The following is an 18,003-nucleotide window of genomic DNA, read 5'->3' on the forward strand; positions in this document are numbered from 1 at the left end:
AGGACACCCTGGGGTGCGTGTGCAGGCCGCTCTGCATGTGGCTGCAGGATGCGTCCATGTGGTGGCTGATGGGGCCTGTCTCTCCCACGAGCACTCCTGATGCTGACGGTTGACTGGTCTCTGGAACCTCCTATGGTATTGACATGTACTGCCTGATTGTTTGCGGTATGAGTTTAGCTTACCAGAGATATCATCATTGTTAAGTTACTTATCCCAGGCCTTACCTGTGCTGGCCTCAGTAATAAAGCGCACTTAAGTAAGACCAGAACTCTTTTCCAGTAGAACAAGTAATACAGGTAGATTACTGGGGTTGGGGATTTAGCTAGGTGGCACAAACACCTTCCTGGCAGGTGTGAGGTCATGAGTTTGATCCCCAGAACCAGAAAACAAAAAAAACAAAAAACAAAAAAACAAAAAAAAAAAAAAAGAAAGAAAGAAATTTACAGGTAGATTACTGACTTGGTTTGATTTTGAGGATGACAGGTTAAAATTTAGGAATAAATTGTGCTTGGATTATCTGTAACTTCATTTTATCCTTAGCCTTTTCTGTAGTGACAGCCAAAATAAACTTGAAGTAATTTCCTGTGAGGTTGGTATGTGTTATCTTTGCTTCATAAATTTGTGAATTATTAATTTAACCTAATTCTTGCTTTGTAAATAACAGAAGTTGAATTAAATAGACTGCTGAAATGACAGGTCACTTTTTTATGTAAGCAAATTGAGAAGAAAACCTCTAAAATTTCACAAAATTAATGTTGCAGTTGAATAAAAATAAACGTCTACAGGTAAAATAAACTGGTTTGTTTATTAAATCATTATAATTTAAAACTAATTTTCTAATCCTTTTAAATGCAGGTTAAGGCAAAGTAATCAAAGAAGAATTCACCCCCTTTTTTTTAATTCTTTCTCCCAATAGGACCAGACATATTACCAATCATTTCAGGTCTCCGAATACGGTAAGAATTCCTTAGTTATTTTGAAAGAAAAATTTATTACTTTTACTGAGAGAAGATAAATTTTGAAGAAATATATTAAAGTAAAAATCCCAATGGAGATAAAATTCTGGTGTTTCTTATAGGTCTAAACATGCATTTCCCTTTTAAATGTTTTAGAAATGTTATAAAGAAAAATGTAAGAAAAATATTATCTGGGGTCTCATTATGCCAGTTTTTACTTATATGTGGTTTTTCTTTTTCTTTTTCTTTTTTTTTTTGTACTTTGTTGCAATGACCAAATACTTGAAATTTTGCTTTTTACATACTTAGCGTCAGGGCTTGGGTGTAGCAGGAATGTAGAGCACCACAAACAAAGCAGAACAAAACACAACCCCCAAATTTAATATCCATTACTTAACATAGTTTACAGTACTTAACACTGGTGAAGATATAGTCTTGCCGGTTACTGCCCTTGGAAATTGCATTAGAAAGCACACAGATGAAAGCATGGGTCCAGCTATTTTCTTGTTGGATAGAAAGGAAGGAGAGACCCATAGAATCTCAGTATTGGTGTAGGACATGTATAGCTACTTTGCGTTTACAAATGATCCTTTTTATTTGATTCATGCCTTATTTCCTTCAGGCACTAGACATTCTGGAAAGTAGTTTGCTGACACCTTTGTGACTCAGGTGCTCACAGCTCACATGGTATTTTCTGATCTGTGGTTTATGATTCCTTGGAGCAGTAGTCAGAAAAGTATCTTCCGGAAACCGGCCCCTTGGTATTCTCGGAGACTCTGTGAGCCTTGTCTCTGTTGCAGTACTCACCTTGTGAATGAGAGAGCAGCTGTAGACTATGTGTCAGTGCATGTTCTTGGGTTACAGTAGCAAAGTTCGTTTAATGGACATAGACATTTGAATTTCATGTAACTTCACATAATTTTCCTTTTTTAAAAAAAACCAATTAAAAATAGTTAAAGCCACTGTTAACTTATGCTGGCTATAGCTTGCTGGCCCCTGATCTGGGCTGAGATTGATCACTTGCCCTATGTGACTGCTCAGTGCTAGACATGCACCTGGTCCTGGGAGAGAGGTACCTTAGGTGTGCAGCTCACTCCAGCCTCCTGAGACTTAGTGCAAGAAGGAGAAAGACAGTAGTCCATTAACAGCTGATTTATTTAGATTGCAGATAGATTAGATGCTGGATATACAGGGTTAAAATATTGCAAAAACTGCTTTGACCTATTTCTTTTTACTTTTTAAATGCTAATGCTATAAATGAAAAGTTACACACGTAGCTTACATTTCTTTTGGACAGTGCTGATCCAGACATATATCACGGGAGTCCAATTTTTGCAGGCTGTTTTCATGTCACACTGTGGGGTGCTGGGTGGGTGTATGTCATTGCTGGGGCATGGCATGGGGACTGACTGCCAGCCTGTCATGCCCAGACATCTGATTTCCTTAGCCACAGGCTCATGGGCTTTTGTGACATTTGTCTCATGTTAATTGCAGAGTGCAGTGCCTGTTTATATGAGACTTTCATCTACTTCTTTGGTCAATAAGGTTATAGAAAAGTTTTCCTATAGAGCAGGCCAAAAAAATTATTTTTTTTGGTGTTGTACATCAAGCAGTATTAATTATAGAACATTTCATATTTAATTGTATAAAATTGATTTAGGTAAGGATTTATGATTTTGAATAAAATATAGGGCTTTTCATCTATGTTAACATATATTTGGATCCTGATAAATTTTAAGTTCAAATATGACCAGGTATCAACACTTTTAGAATGTCTCTGTTTTTGTATTTTGGCCAGCTGAAGTGGATAGTGAAATATTGCTTTTCTCTTTCAGTATTACCAAAATTTGAAGTTGTTCTCCAGACACCATTATACTGTTCTTTGAATTATAAGAATTTAAATGGTACCATCACAGCCAAGTAAGTCTCATTTTTCTTTTGATAGGATTGTATACCATTTTAAAATTGTATGGCAAAAATCCCATTATGTTGTCCAGAATATTAACATGTTTCATTTTCGAAAATGCCCTAACAGGCACTAGGGGACTAGGATATGTCATTCCACGTACATGAACTGTGGCAAAGGCTATCTAGATGTGCAACATCCGTGCAGATGTTGACCTTTTGTTTTCAGACCTACTGAGAGTCTGTATGAGAACCCATAATTCAGCTTACTGTGCAGTGCACCCTTGTAGGAGAGCTTTGGCCAAAATAACTTGGTCCCAGATGACCACAGCATATCTATCCTGTCAGACTCATTTCTAGCAGAGTTCCTTCCATCTGTAAATAGGGTGTACTCAGCATTTGCCAAGGTATTTATCTTTAAGTCTGGCTGGCTTGAGAACAGCTCATTGGTTAGTGCCAGGCAGTCATGGTCTAGAGGGCCCAGGTTGGTGGGCAGGTACATGGCAGGACTGAGTAATTTTACTGTCGTAAGAGTCAGGCAAGGATTTTCACATAAAGAGTTCTTGGCACTAGGTGACCTGGCATTGGAGAGCCAGCAATGTCCACAGTTATTCAGGAGGTCCAGTACAGCAGGTAGCACCTGGATGGTTAAGTCTAGGCCTAAGGTGAGCTTTTTAGCTTCCCTGATCAGAAGGATGGTGACTGTTAGAACATGGAGGCAGGGGGGCCAGCCCTTAGCAACTGGATCCAAGTGTTTGGACAGGTAGGCCACGGGGTGCTCCCAGGGGCTAACAGTTTGACTCGGCATCTTTGAACCCACACATTGTTATATACAATCAAATTGAATGGATGATTTATATGTGAAATTTCCAAAGCAGGGGAAGCAGACAGGGCCTTTTAAATGTCATTGAAGGCTTTTTCTTATTCTGGGTTACAGTTGAAAATGTCAAGAGTCTTTCCCATAAAAGAGATCATATTGGGGCTTTACTTTTTTTGTCAACTCAGGGACTCAGGGATCTAGATTCTGCAGAATCCAGCAGCTGCAAGGAATTCAAGCCATTTCTTTCTTGTGGTTGGGGCCAGTATGGGGCAGATGACCTCTTTTTTTTTCTCCTTTATAGTACAAGGGCATGGTGTGTGATGTAAGTCAAATCCAGGTATCTGACTTTTTGTTTATAGGTTTGTGTCTTTTTCCAAGATACCTTGTAGCCGGCTTCTGTCAGATGTTATAGCAGAGCTTTTGTGCCTTGCCAGTAGGAAGCTTGGGTGTCACTAACCAGAAGATCATTAACATATTGGAGGAGGTGCAGTGATACTTTTTGGTGGGGATATTAGTGAGGTCAGCTTTGAGGGCTTTTCTAAAAATGGTAGGTGAATTTTATGACTCCCTAGGGAAGCAGAGTTCAGGTCAGCTGACTTTAGAGCTCAGAACTAGGGTCTTCCCATTCAGAGGTGAAGATGGGTGTTTCCTCAGTGATAGTAACTTTTTACTTTTTTTGAAAAGGAGCAACAGGTTGGGTAACTATAGACCGTTCTGTTTCCACTGTCGTAGGAATGTTGTAGGTTGACTACCAGTACAGATGTGGACCATGGACTCCTGGAGGCCGAGCTGAAGAAGGGAGCCTGGACTGGCCTAGTGTGAACCCCTCAGACTGATGAAAGTGTTGCCATCTAATATAGAATGGGGCTCTTGAGAATGTTTATTTTTTAATCTGAATGGGCATTTATTCTTCCAGGACCCATAGTCTTTACATATTGGTCTTTGGTCAGAGAGTATGATTGTCTACCAGACTGGATTTTCTCGCAGATATTAGGTGCTGCTTGCACAATTGAAGGCTGTATTTACTATCTGTAGATTTTCTGGGGCCTCAGGATCAAAAGGAGTAGAGACCCCGGAGGCTTTAAAGAGTCTGTCATAAAAATCTGAAGGACTTTTATGGGTAACAGTAGTAACTTTTGACATATTGGTGGGCTTTTTGCCCTCCCTTTGATGACTTTGAGAAGGATTTGACACTATCTCTGGATTGCTTTATCTCCTGTGGGGGATCTTGGTATCCTAAATGGGGAGACTTTTGCAAAAGGCCACGGCATCCTGTCTTTCAGGGACCTTTCCTTTTATCACCCCCCCCCCCCCTTTTTGCCTCTGTCAAAATGTGGTGCTGTTTCTCAGTGTTGTAGTCAGGAATTGCTGACAGTCATGCTGCGTGGCCGCCGGGTGGCGCCGTCTGACCAGGTTAGGTGTGTGAGGCGGCTGGAAAGCGGAAAGCTGGAGGATGGGAGGAGGGCCTCTGTGGTCCAGCGCAGGCAAGGACTGGTCGAAGGTCTGGAGTTGGAGGCAGCGAGGCGGGTGGGCGTGGTATCAGATGAACCGAGGGAGGGCTGGGAGCCAGTGAGTCAGGAACAGAAAGAGTGGTGGCTGGAAGAGGACAGTCAGGAGTGGGAGGAGGAGGGCTGGCCGATGGAACTGTGGTAGCTGATGAAGGATAAATCTGCCCCAGTGGTATCCTCAGGAAAGATGGGTTTTTGTGAGTCAGTCTGTTCAGGCAAGAACCAGTTTGGTTTTAACTCTGTAATCACCAGAAAACCCCCTTAAAAAAGTTCTTTCAGATACATTTCAGAATTGTGAGCTTTGACTCATTTGATCTCACTCTGGTTCCCCACATGTGGGTGGTGGTCCCTTATGCAGAGATGCAGGAGGCTCACAAAGGCGGGTGCCCCCTTGATAGAGGACCAGTCAGACACTTGCCTGCTGCTCCCCTCTGGGGACGGAGGTGTGTCTTAGCAGTAGGGGCACCTGTGTTCCTAGGCCAGTCCAGGTCAGTGACGTCCTTTACAGAAGTGTGAGTCGCCTTTGAGCCGTTTGACAGACCTACAGAACTGCAGGACAAAGCCCACTCAGCTTCCACAGCTGAAGCTGTGAGGCCATACAAACACCTGCAGCAGCTGGACTCCCCAAGGGTGTTGTACATTCACTCACACATTCATTCAGGGGTTAAAACATTCCATCCCCACCTAGAAAACAGGAGGTGATCAAGCTCCTCTTCTGTCCTTGACTTGGGATGGAAAACAGAAAAACCCAGGTGGCCTTGTGGTGATTCAGAGTCCCAGTGGTTTCCTTTTGTTCCTGTTTAGGGCTAATGAGGGAGGGGAATGTGTCCCAGCCCACATCTGCAGACTGTGGAGGGGACCTCAGAAGTCAGCCAGAGGGGAATGCCTCCCGTCTGAGTGCTGGCGGAACACAGCGTGGGGGAGATCCACCTCCATGACCCATGGCAAGCACCATGCAGGGCTGTAGATGTCTTTTCTTGTTTCCCAGTCAGTGTACCAGAAACCATTGTGGGAAAAATTGAGTCAACAGCAGCTAGGAGCTCAGGAGAAGAAAAGAAATTTTATTGACGATGGCAGACGCCAGAGGAGTAATCTCCAAAGTCTGAGGTGCTGATCACGGCGAGCTTGTCTTTTTTATAGGGTGGCAAACAGAAGTTATAGGAATGAGATAAGCTTTAGCTAAAGGCTGTGGTACAATGAATATCTTGTGGTGAGCATAGGTGTGTGTAGCAAAGTTGTGTTTAGCACATTCACAGAAATTTCAGATGATGACAAACCACATGATTTAGCTGACTTGAGTGGCAGAGAACAGAATGCCTGCCACTTAACTGGACAAAATGGCTGCAGTTAGTCAGAATTCCTACTTCAGTCTCACTATGGACTTTAATCATGTCTGTCATCTATAGTATGCACTGACCTCAGTGCTTAGATTAGTGTTGGATTTAGTAACTGCAGGAATCAGCCTAGTGAAGGTAGCTCGCCAGAAGGAGCCCCGCAGTCAGTGTGTTTGGGAGTCTGCGGCACAGCGAGCCCTCTTGCTGTGGCTCATTTGATTACTGTCCCGTGTATACCTCCTTCCTGTGAAGGTCTCCTTCCTTAGGACTGTTTGCTGGGTGGACTGCGGGTGTGATGAAGGAAAGCTGTGACGAAGGAAGGCTGTTCTCTCGCAGAGTAGAGTCATTTTGTAATTTTAGTGGAACTGTGACCCTGAGAATCAGTCATGAGCACCATCTCCCACCCCTCGCTGGGAGAAATTCAGAGCAAGAATGGGATTCACTGCTGTGGTACGCTAGGGAAGGTCGTGTGTCAGTTTGTGTAAATGCTGTGTCCCAGAACAGGTAGAAAGATCATCGTCATCTGCATCCCCTGGAGCCAGTCTTTGTGCTAAAACAGCACCTCTCTCCTCCCACTAGGGGCCGGATTCTAGCAGTGTCAGGAGACTCCTCCCATCCCACATCCTCCTGCTCCCCCTGGACTTTTCTGTTTGGTATCTTTAACCTTTTGCTCTTCAGTGGCATCCTCACACTTAATCATTTCTGTAGTTAAAAGAACAAACTCTTCTGTAACCGCTGGCTTCCCTGGTGCCTGCCCTTCGTGTCTCTTCACAGCTGGTCACAGTTGCGTCTCCCGTATCTCCGCAGCCTACTGTCAGCCTTTTCCCCTCTTCCTGCCTTGGAATCTGCTTTTCCATGGTCACAGAGACCCCCTCCTTCGGGTTTAGTCCCATGAGTACATTTTTAGATTTTTGCACTTTTCCCCCCGTTTGCAGCGTTTGACTTTATTGTCCACTTGCATTTCCTTTTTTGGTTTCCCCTTTCCCTTTGGTGACTCCTTTGAGACTCTTTGCAGCCAGCTGTCTTCTTTCTGGCTTTTAGAAGCTCTTGCTTTCCAGAGCTCCATCTTTGGCTCTTCTCATGTCTGTCTTTACATGTTTTCTGAGTTTTCTTCTCCATGGTTAGGTGTTCTGCTACTCTTCCTAATTTAGTGACTCGCCTTGATCCATATCTCTAGCCTACATTTTTCTCTCTGTTTTGCTGTCTACTAGACATCTCCCCCTGATCTCCACAGGCGCTTTACACTCACCACCTTCCCTGGATCTGAGGCTTGTCTGTGTCCCTGACCTGGTAGACCGCATCACTCTCTGTTTAGCTGCTGAGTCAGAGGCGCTCTTCCTACTCCCTCAATCCACATATTCAATAAGCAGTCCATGCTGCCGATTCCTCCCCCTGATATCTCTAACTCCTTCCATTGCCACTTCCGTGGTTGAAGCCAGTAACATCTCTCCCTCAGAATCAGCATGATGCTGATGTGGATGGCCCACCCGAGGACTGTTAACAGCATAGAAAGGAGACCTGGAGAGGAAGAGTAGCATTGTGGGTTGTTTGGAGCTATTGGTTCTGCTGGAGGAGCTTGTCACGCTGGCTTCCCTGATATGAATTCGCCTGTTATCATTGTTGCTGAGAATGGCTGTGGTTTACTTTGAGGGAGTTTTGGTCCTGAGCTTTCTGGCTCCAGAGGGGAAGATCTGTGCAGTTCAGTCTCCAGGAGGAGTTTGTCACGCTGACTTCCTGATACGCACTCAGTTGTTCTCACTGTCGGAGGAGCTTGCTGAGGATGGCTGTGGTACTTTTTGGGGCAGCCTGTCCTTATTTTAAGTGTCACTTTTTGGCTCCAGTATAGAACACTTGGCCTGCTGGCACAGATCCTTCACCCTGCTAGCATAGACTTTCTGTCTTTCACTGCTGACCTTTGGGCTTTCCTAGTGCAGATCTGTGGGATAGACTTGTACGGGTAATTGTCGCGGGCTCTAGCTTTTCAGCTGAACTTACCATGGGATTGCCATGGGATCCAACCCACAGCTGGATTGTCTAGGTCTTTAGTGTTGTGGACAGATTTCTTGCATTTGCTTTGTATTTGACTCCTTGGGTGACCATTATAGATAACACTATAAATTATATGTCCAGTATGTAATTGTTCTGCTTGCAACCTCTGACGACAAACTCGCCTTAGCTCCTCTTACAGTTTCTTAATTTTTTCCTGACTTTAGTTTTACACCTTCTACTTTCTTTTGTACAGTGTAATGATTTTTCTTTTCTTTTTTAACTAAAAGGCAGTCACTTTTTTGCATGAAAATGTTCAAGCCACTGCCTTGAGGGTGGAGTTCAGACTTGTCAGCATATTTTAAAAGGTGCTACGCTAGTTTCATGTCTTTTGAAACATCCCTCTCAGACCCTTCTCTGCTCTCCAAACTTACTTCCAAATTTTATTTGTACTTCTAAGAACACAGTATCTGTTTTTGAGTCTTTATATAGATAATTTCATGGCTTGACCAGCTCTCCCTAACCCACTACTGTCATACCACCCCAGTGGTGGTCACGCAGTGTTGCTATTACTGGTCTGCCTTGGTACCAGTCATGGGAAAGAGTCCAACTGGGTAAACAGTGATACCCTTGAGATTTCATTTCCAAGCCATGTGTCACACAGCAAGAATCTTCATACAAAATCAAAAGACTGATTTGGTGAACCAAATGGAGTTGGGTGAATGATAGCTTGGGTCTCATTACTAAATTAGGGAGTAGGGCAAGTTGTTGCTTGGGCATTATTGATAAGTTATTATTTCAAAGGATGGGTTCTGTTTGCTTACGATTTTGATGGTTGTTTTGAGGTTATAATTTTATAAATATTTATTTCATAATAGCTTTCATGGTCCTCTCTCTGGGTAAATAAAGAGTTTAGGTTCCATCAAGGCTATCATTAATATTTAGGGCATTGTAAACATTTCTTGAAGAAGGTCAAACAGGCTTCATTTTTTAAAAATACAAACATTAGTACATGTTTGCGGTATAGAATAAGTACATTTATTGTGCATAGTTGGTACATGTACATGTAATTCTTTCACACCCTGTCCCCCTGCATCTCTTGATCACCTTCTCATTTGCAAAAGCTCCATCTCCATGTTTTCTATTGTCTCTCCAATTAGACTTAACATTTTTTTTTGGTACTGAGAATTGAACTCAGGGTCTTGTGCTTTCCAGGCAGGTACTGTGCTGCTGAGTTATATCCCTGGTCCTTCCATTTAGTTTTGAAATCTTTAATTGAGGTGAATAAGGAATTAAAAACATCTGTTTGTTTATTAGCTTCAATCTGAACATCTGCTGATCAGCTCACTAACTATAAATAATAAACTTTCCCACTTGGCACGCTGAATTCTAAAGCAGATAACGTAACATATATTTAGTTTACTTCTATAATTTCTGGGAACAGAATTTAAAAAATATTCTTTAATATAAGGTTCATTACATATGTTTGATGAATTGAGACATTTTTATCCTGGAAGTTACATGAAAAAAAAAAAAAGATAGATGGGAAGAAACATAAATTATAGGGTTCAAGATTTTAGGTACTATTTTATAAATCTTTTGTGTTATGGCTATTTTCAGAAAGAATTTCTTATCTTATTAATTATATTATCCAAGGACATCCTTGAGTTACTTAAAAAATCTTGTCATTATTTTATGAATAGTTTATTTCAAATGTTTCCAGATTTTATTTAGGATAGTAATTGTCAGTGTTGTTTTCCACAATAATTATAATCAGCTTAGTACTTTAAAAACTAAATCTGCTTTTCATTTAGACCCAAATTAAAAATACTTGCATCTGAAAATACTTCAAGTTATTATTTTAAAGTTTCCTATATTACCACATGATGCATCACGTATAAAATTCAATATTCTGACGCTCTTGGCTTTTTAAGAGTCTTTTAACAAGATATAGCAATATTGGGCTTCAAGGATTCTGTTGAATGGGAGATTTTGATGCTAAAATTTCTAACCAGGGTTTTAGTTAACTTTATTGTTTATATTTGGGAGGGGGCGCATTTGATGGCGGATCTTTTTCCTTCTTCATTTGGCATATGTTATATTTGCTTTTGAGTTGAGTTGACCCAGATGAGAGACTATTTCTGTGTTCAATTAAAGTATTCAAAACTGGGCGTAGCGTCACTGCGAGTCTGAGGACAGCCTGGGCTACACAGCGAGACTCTGTGTCAAAAAAAAGTATTCAAGAAACAGCAGTTTCAAATTTCATTTTACAGAATACAAAATTGACTTCTATCTTTCACAATACCAAGGAGGCAGAGGAAACCTAGGAAACACATTTTATAAATACTCTTTGGCAGTAAAATGATCTACCAAGGATTGCCTTTCATTCTCATCACAGGAAGGCGTAATATTAAGGCACAGATTGCCAAAGTAGCAGAGAATGAGACTTGACTCAAGCAGATAAATTTGATGCTGTGAATTTTAAAAAAAAAATGACTGTTACATTTTCTTACAAAAACTCCCAATTTTTTGGGAGCCATGAGTACCTTGGGTGCTCCAGAATCTGTGGTCTAATAAACTCTGGAACTTGCAGTGTGCAGCATAGTGATTACAGTTTCAAATAACCGTAAAAACCTTCAAAAGTTGCCAAGTCTCACAGGCCTGCAGTGATAGGCTAATCCAGAGTTCTAGGAGTGGCAGATTTTCCAAATGTTTTAAAAATTCTTTAGATAGGATGCTTCACTTCTAGTTTATTTTGTTGAGTCTTTTAAGTGGTCACCACCTGGGTAGAGTGTGTATATTCTAATTAAAAGTCTTCCCACTTTGGAAACCGAGTTTCAAGGGTTACCATTTATTAAAAACCTTTGCTACTGTGCTTAGTTTTTAGAATTTTTTAGCAGGACTATGCTTTTATCTCAGATTGCTAGTGTATGTTATGGAAGGCAGTATTTTTATTGTGTTGCTCTGATAATATCAAGTTTTATATGAAAACAAAACTTAAAAAGCCCCAAATTGTTCATTGTTTTTCAGGTATACATATGGGAAGCCAGTCAAAGGAGATGTAACACTTACATTTTTACCTTTATCATTTTGGGGAGAGAAGAAAAACATTACAAAAACATTTAAGGTAAATTTGCAGATATTTTAGAACTTGCAATGGGAAAAAAATTAAGTATTTTTTTCTAGGAATAAGATTTTGTACTCAGTTGACAAAAAATTGAATGGAAGAAAATCAAGAGCTTTGTGGAATTGGACAAGTTAGAGTTTACCCACTTACAGTGATTAAAATGGAGTCGGAGGTGTCATATTACTATTTCTAGAATCTGAATTGTTGATTTAAAAAATTAAATTGAACTTTTAAACCAAACAGATAAATGGATCTGCAAACTTCTCTTTTAATGATGAAGAAATGAAAAAGGTAATGGATTTTGCAGATGGGCATTCCAAGCACGTGGATCTGTCCACCCCGGGACCAGTGGAAATTCTAGCCACAGTGACAGAATCACTTACAGGTTTGTAGACTTTGAAGTGAAAGGTAAAGCTGTTTATGTGCTGTGTTCTCTCATCTCTTCTACTATAGCTAGCACTTTTTTTTGGTACCAGGGATCAAACTCACGACTGCACGCTTGCAAGGTAGATGCTTATGCCACTGGGCTAAATCCCCAGCCACACTAGCACTTTGCATTTGGGGGCATTCATTGTCTTTCTAACGATTCTATTTAATATTGAAATTGTTATAAATATTAATTTATGTAATTTGCAGGATGTTTTTATAAAAAAAGTGAAACTGATTTTCTATGAAAGTCTATACTTTAATCACATGTGGTATCTATTTGCAGTGTCTTTCTTTCTTTCTATTTCTACTCTTTCTCATTGCAAAACCACACAGAAAGGCCTAGATTTTCAGCTGGCTGTCTTTTTTTTTTCTTACAAAATCATTTAATGTAGTCTGAAGTCTCACCTGCTCCCGAGAGTTCTTCCTTCCCCCTTTTTTCAGTACTGAGGATTGAATTAAGAGAGAACTGAACTATGTCTCTATACCCTTTTATTTTTGGCCTGGGTTTTGTTAAGTTGTTCAGTCTGACCTCAAACTTGGAATCTGCCTACCTCAGCCTGTTAAGTAGCGATATGTGTGCCATTGTGTATGGCTAGTTTTCTCTTTTAATATGAAAACAGAAGTTAATTTTTGGACTTTACTATAACTGTGTCAGCAGTTTTAACCAATTACTGAAAGAGCAAAAGAATATTCCACTAGTTGTTCCGCTCTACTGGTGCAAGTGTCTCTGAGGGAAGATGGCAGTGATGGTGCTTTGCAGGAGTTGTAGGAAACTCAGTGGAAACATGTGCTTCTCTAAGTGGCAAAGCCGTCATGGAAATGAGGCTTATGTGCCCCGAGGTTTTAAACCCTTCTGGCTTGAAGACATTTGGTGGCTAGAAGTAGGTTGGAGAGATTTGGTGGGTGGAAGGTGCTCGTGAAATATTACTTTTGTATTCTAAACTATGCAATTCACCAAATAGGTATCTCAAGAAATGCAAGCTCCAATGTCTTTTTCAAGCAACATGATTATATCATTGAATTTTTTGATTATGCCACTGTCTTGAAGCCATCTCTCAACTTCACAGCCACTGTAAGTTATTATATTTAATGCCAATCTGTATTTCCACCTTTATGTTAATAAGACAAAATGGAAAATAGTATTTTCAGTGCTTTTATAAAAATTTTAGGCCAAAAAGTAAATAGATTACCTTTTGTCTTTAGGAATGTGAAGTATAGAGGATTGTTTCCAAATGACCTTTGTTTAATGTTTTCTACAAACATTATTATTATTATTATTATTATTATTTTTTTTTTTTTTGGTACTGGGGATCAAACTCATGACCTTGTGCTTGCCAGGCAGGTGCTTACACGCTGAGCTAAATCCCCAGCCTTAAACATTGTTCTTAATAATAACAAAAATATTTTACTGGACATTTATTTAAAAAGCAGTTCATTAGATGGTATGCTGAAGCTTTGGTTAATTGGAGGAGTTAGATGGTGGTCAAAACTTCTAATTAAAACTTGACTTTTAAAATGGCTAACCTTAGACTTAACAAATATGTAAGATTAAAAATTATCAACAAATCTACTTTTTCCCCTCAAGAATGTTGGATTCACGTTTAGTCTTGACCGAACTTTGTCAATGTGGAGGGCCTAGGCTTATGGACTCAGAAGAACTGAGTGTCGACCTAAGAGTTATAGCTTTGGTGGTGATGATAAGAAAATATTTACAAAAGTATAATTGTCATAAACTCATTTTTATAGGTATTTAAACAGGATTTTTTTTTTCAAAGGAGTAGACAGTAAACATTTTCAACTTTATGGACCATATTCTGTTGCCGTGACTCAGCTTTGTCATGGTAGCGTGTAAGTAGTTGTAGACAAATGAGAATGGTTGTGTTCCAGTAAAAATTTTATTCACAAAACTGTTGATTTGGCATGCTTGCTTGCTGTAGCTGATCCTTGCTATAAATAAAGAAGGGATCAGTTCTTGCTGAATGTGAGAAATTTTAAGTGGTTCCTGATTTCAGTGAATTTCAATGATCTTGATTTACACAGGCTATAAAGAGTCATTTCCAAATGAGTAGAGTCAAACAGTGGGAGTTTGAGAAGAGAGAGTTGGTTGTGGGGCATGGAGGGGATTATTACAGAAGAGGAAGCTCTGAAGTATTTGTTAGAAGATTAGTAGGGTTTAAGTGTTTGGGCATGGGGTTGGGAAGTGGAGAGCAAAGTGAGCTAGGATAGGAAGAGAGTGCGTGGGTTGGCAAGCTCAGGGTGTGCTAAGATGACAGTAACCAGACAGTTATTGCTGCAACTGAGGGCTGTTGCAGGGGAGTGAGGCGTGGCACATCTGGAGGTGAAGCTTGGAGAGGTATAGAGGACCCGAAGTGCCTCAGAGATGGGTTTGAACTTTATGCTCGGTACAGTGAGAAGCACGGAAGCCTAATGAACGTGGGAAGAATGTGCTGTTTGGGGAAGGCTGATTGGGGTAACTGTAGCGGGGAGGGTGGCTGGGACCTGAGCTATGGGCATTTTCAAGTCAACGTTGTGTGAATGGAGAGGAGGGAATGAGAAATATGGGGAATGTAGGAGAAGGGAGGGAAAATTCGGTCGAGCGGGGCAGGTGAACTGAGACTGGTAGACCTGGAATGGCAGATGATTGCTTAGTGTTAGGTGTGCAGAATTTGAGGGGACTGGGTGTCCACGGAGACATTTCCTGCACAGTTGGAGGCTTTGGGTCTGAACTCCAGGGTGAGGTGAGGATGGAGATTTTGGATCTGGGGTACAGTCACAGAGAGATGAGATAAGCCATGGGAATGAGAAGAGAGAAATGGAAAAGAGAACATGGATAACTGACTAGTTGACCTTGACAGTTTCCTACATTTAAAGAGAGTGAAAAAGAATCGAAAAGGACACTGAGCAGGTGCAGGAGGGAGATGCAAGTATCGGATGTTGTTTTGGGCTATGGGAATCAGGAAGCCATGCTGTTTAGAAGGCAGTGATCCTGGTTCTGGTGCTGCCTGGAGAAAAGCACTGAAGGCCGAAATTAGAACGTTGCCAATTATTGTTGAGAGTTCAGATTCATGGGAATAGTACAGATGGAATCTAGATTCAGTTGAGCTTCAGTCCATTACTTGTTACTTGTTTTTAAAATATTCTGTTTTGACGATTAGGTGAAGGTAACCCGTTCTGATGGCAGTCGATTGACTCAAGAAGAAAGAAGGAATCAGGTAGCCATAGCAGTGACCCAGAGAAACAGGACCAATCTCTGGAGCAGGTGGAACCATGAAAATGAGGGAATGGAAGATGCCCACATCACAAATTACACTGTTCCCCCGGATGGAATCTTTAAGATTGAGTTCCCAGTCCTGGACAGCTCCAGCCAGCTCCAAGTGAAGGTGCCACCTGTTACTCACGTTGCATTCCAGCCCCGCCACCCTTGCAGTTGTAGTCTTGCACTAGGCATTCAGCCTGTTAGAGCTCAGTGTTTAGGAAGTGGAGATGTGTTTTTATTTTAGAAGAGCACAGTAAAATATAGTGATGTGAAGGAACAGTGGAGAGGCTCTTGAAACTCTTACCTAGGTTGATTTTTCAGTCATTTGCAGTTCTGTTCTGACTGGAACTGAAGTGCAGGAGGAATGTGTGTTTTTTACACGTACACTCTGTTCTGAGCTGCCTGTTCTAGAGTGGTTCGTATCCTTTCATGCTTCCTAGCTTTTGGACATTTAGCCCCACCTGTGAGGCCTGGCTGAGCACCCTGTTTACAGGGTAGCCGCTGGCTTTTTTGTTTTGAACCCACTGCCTTTAACATGCTAAGCAAGTACTCTAACTTTTAGTACAGCCCTAACCTTTTTACTTAATTTTTTCCATTGTTTTATTTTGAGACAGGGTTTAACTGTGCTGCTCAGCTGTCCAGGCAGGCTGCGTTGAACTTGTGATTCTCCTGCTCTGCCTCTTGAGTAGCTTGAGTAGCTTGTACACCTGTGTCCAACTTGGTTTTCACACTGAGTCTTGGTGGATCCGGCAGAGGGGGTTTGATTTCTCACTTTTATCTGAGCAGCATATTATGGAGAGAAGGAAAGCATTGCTTTTTCATGTATTCTCTTTGCTTGAAGTGTTACTTGATAAAATGCCTTTGTTTCTGAAGTAATTTGGGGCAGTTCTTTTTTCCTATAGGTTATGATGGTGAAGACCTTTTTGCATGATTTTAAGCTACTCGATTTCTTATGATATAAGGTATACAATGATGATGAATCAATATTGGGCAAATGGAAAAATAGGAAAAAAGAGTGAATTTGGCTTTTAGTAACTGTTTCTCAGATTACTGAAAGCTTTTCTCAAGATTGAAGCTGAAAATTTATAGTTCTCTTTTCTTTGTAGGCTTACTTTCTTGATAGTGAAAGTAACATGGAAGTTCATGGCACGTTTACATCCCCTAGTAAGACATACATCCAGCTAAAGACAAGAGATGAAAATATAAAGGTAATGCTTCCCGCTCACTTGATAACTGCAGTGTAATTGGACTCTCTTGCCATTGATATGTACATATTAATTAAGATTTGTTGCTTTTTTTAGGTTGGAACACTGTTTGAGTTGGTGGTTAGTGGCAACAAACAAGTGAAGGAATTTAGCTATATGGTAATTTCTTCTAGAATTTAAATTTACAATCTATTACAGAATTATTTTAAATGATGTTTAACTTATGTCTGAGTTAAAGTTACTTTTTGATATTAGCCTGTCCTTTTTATATTGCAATCAAAATATCTTTTTTCTTCACTTGTGTTTGCATTTCCAATTAAAAATAGGTAATTACATTTTGTATTGTGTTTACAATTTGAATTTCTATTAAATAAGCAACATTCAGACATTGTGTGGAAAATCAGAAAATATGAAGAGAAAATAAAAATTGCCACCATGACCTTGTAATTTCTTTAAAATCCCACTATCCCTGTAGAGTCTTACATTCTTCTCTAATGTAGATCCGTTCTCAGCACAAAAAAGTAATAAATATTTGAAGGGATATGATGGTTAGATCTAAAATGTCTAAAATGTCCCTCCAAAATCTCTCACTTTGGGAGGTGGGGGCTGGTCAGAGGGGGTCACGGGTTGGGGGTGTGACCTGGCGGAGTGTATGCTTGTCCTTAGTTCTGTCACTGTGCTTCTTGGCTGCCATAGTTTGGCAGCTTTGCTGCACTCTGCCTTCCCCCTGACTGCTTCTGTTTTAAAGCCAGCCAACCATTGACTGAATATGAGCCAGAATAACTCTTTCCGTCTTTTTTCTTTCTTTTGTCTGTTAGAGGCAGGGTTTCGCCGTACAGTTCATGCTGACGCTGACTTTACTCTGTAGCCCAGGCTGGCCTTGAACTTGTTTCAGTCCTCTTGCCTCAGCCTCCCGAGTGCCAGGATTAGAGGCGTGCGCTCCCCCACCTGGCACTGTCTTCTCTTTTAAGTTGTGTTTAGTATTTTGTCCAGGCAAAGAGAAAGTGACCAATCAGTGATGGGCATGCCAGTACCTTAATATGATCATTTTAAGTTGTATACATATATTGGAATACAACATTTAGCTCCTAATATACACTAATATTATGTGTCCATTAAAAACTAAAAGTGCAAAAAAGAATTTAAAATTGAGAATTGAAAGCAATATTGATTTGTGACTATGAAGCTACTGTTACTGCAGTCAGTACTACTTTATCCTGACCATTTTTTACTTCCCAGTTTATACTCTTTGTTTGTCAACGTGGTGTTCTTATATTCAAGACGGCTTTGAAGCTGGTTTAAGGCAAGAGTTTGGGTATAAACATAAAAGTATGAAAAATGTGTAGATGGAGAGGGACATAAAAAGAATTAAGATGTGTTATGTACACCTGTCAGCTATCTGCAATGCATGGGTCATTAGGTACTGCAAATATATACTAAGAAAAATGTATAATAAATGTGACTTTAGTGAGTATCT

General features: G+C 40.5%; 1 protein-coding gene across 1 annotated transcript in view; it reads left to right on the top strand.

The window, feature by feature from the left end:
* The window catches only part of Cd109 (CD109 molecule), a 138,694-nt gene that overhangs the window by 61,437 nt on the left and 59,254 nt on the right, over positions 1 to 18,003 (top strand). The window contains exons 6-13 of the mRNA XM_063226895.1: positions 917 to 956; positions 2,792 to 2,876; positions 11,540 to 11,636; positions 11,880 to 12,021; positions 13,028 to 13,137; positions 15,221 to 15,445; positions 16,428 to 16,529; positions 16,623 to 16,685. Coding sequence (XP_063082965.1) covers positions 917 to 956; positions 2,792 to 2,876; positions 11,540 to 11,636; positions 11,880 to 12,021; positions 13,028 to 13,137; positions 15,221 to 15,445; positions 16,428 to 16,529; positions 16,623 to 16,685 — 864 coding nt within the window. The remainder of the gene's footprint in view (positions 1 to 916; positions 957 to 2,791; positions 2,877 to 11,539; positions 11,637 to 11,879; positions 12,022 to 13,027; positions 13,138 to 15,220; positions 15,446 to 16,427; positions 16,530 to 16,622; positions 16,686 to 18,003) is intronic.

The sequence above is a fragment of the Cavia porcellus genome, unplaced genomic scaffold (assembly GCF_034190915.1).
Source record: "Cavia porcellus strain 051 isolate PalLab524CR breed Dunkin Hartley unplaced genomic scaffold, mCavPor4.1 scaffold_16, whole genome shotgun sequence".
NCBI lineage: Eukaryota > Metazoa > Chordata > Mammalia > Rodentia > Caviidae > Cavia > Cavia porcellus.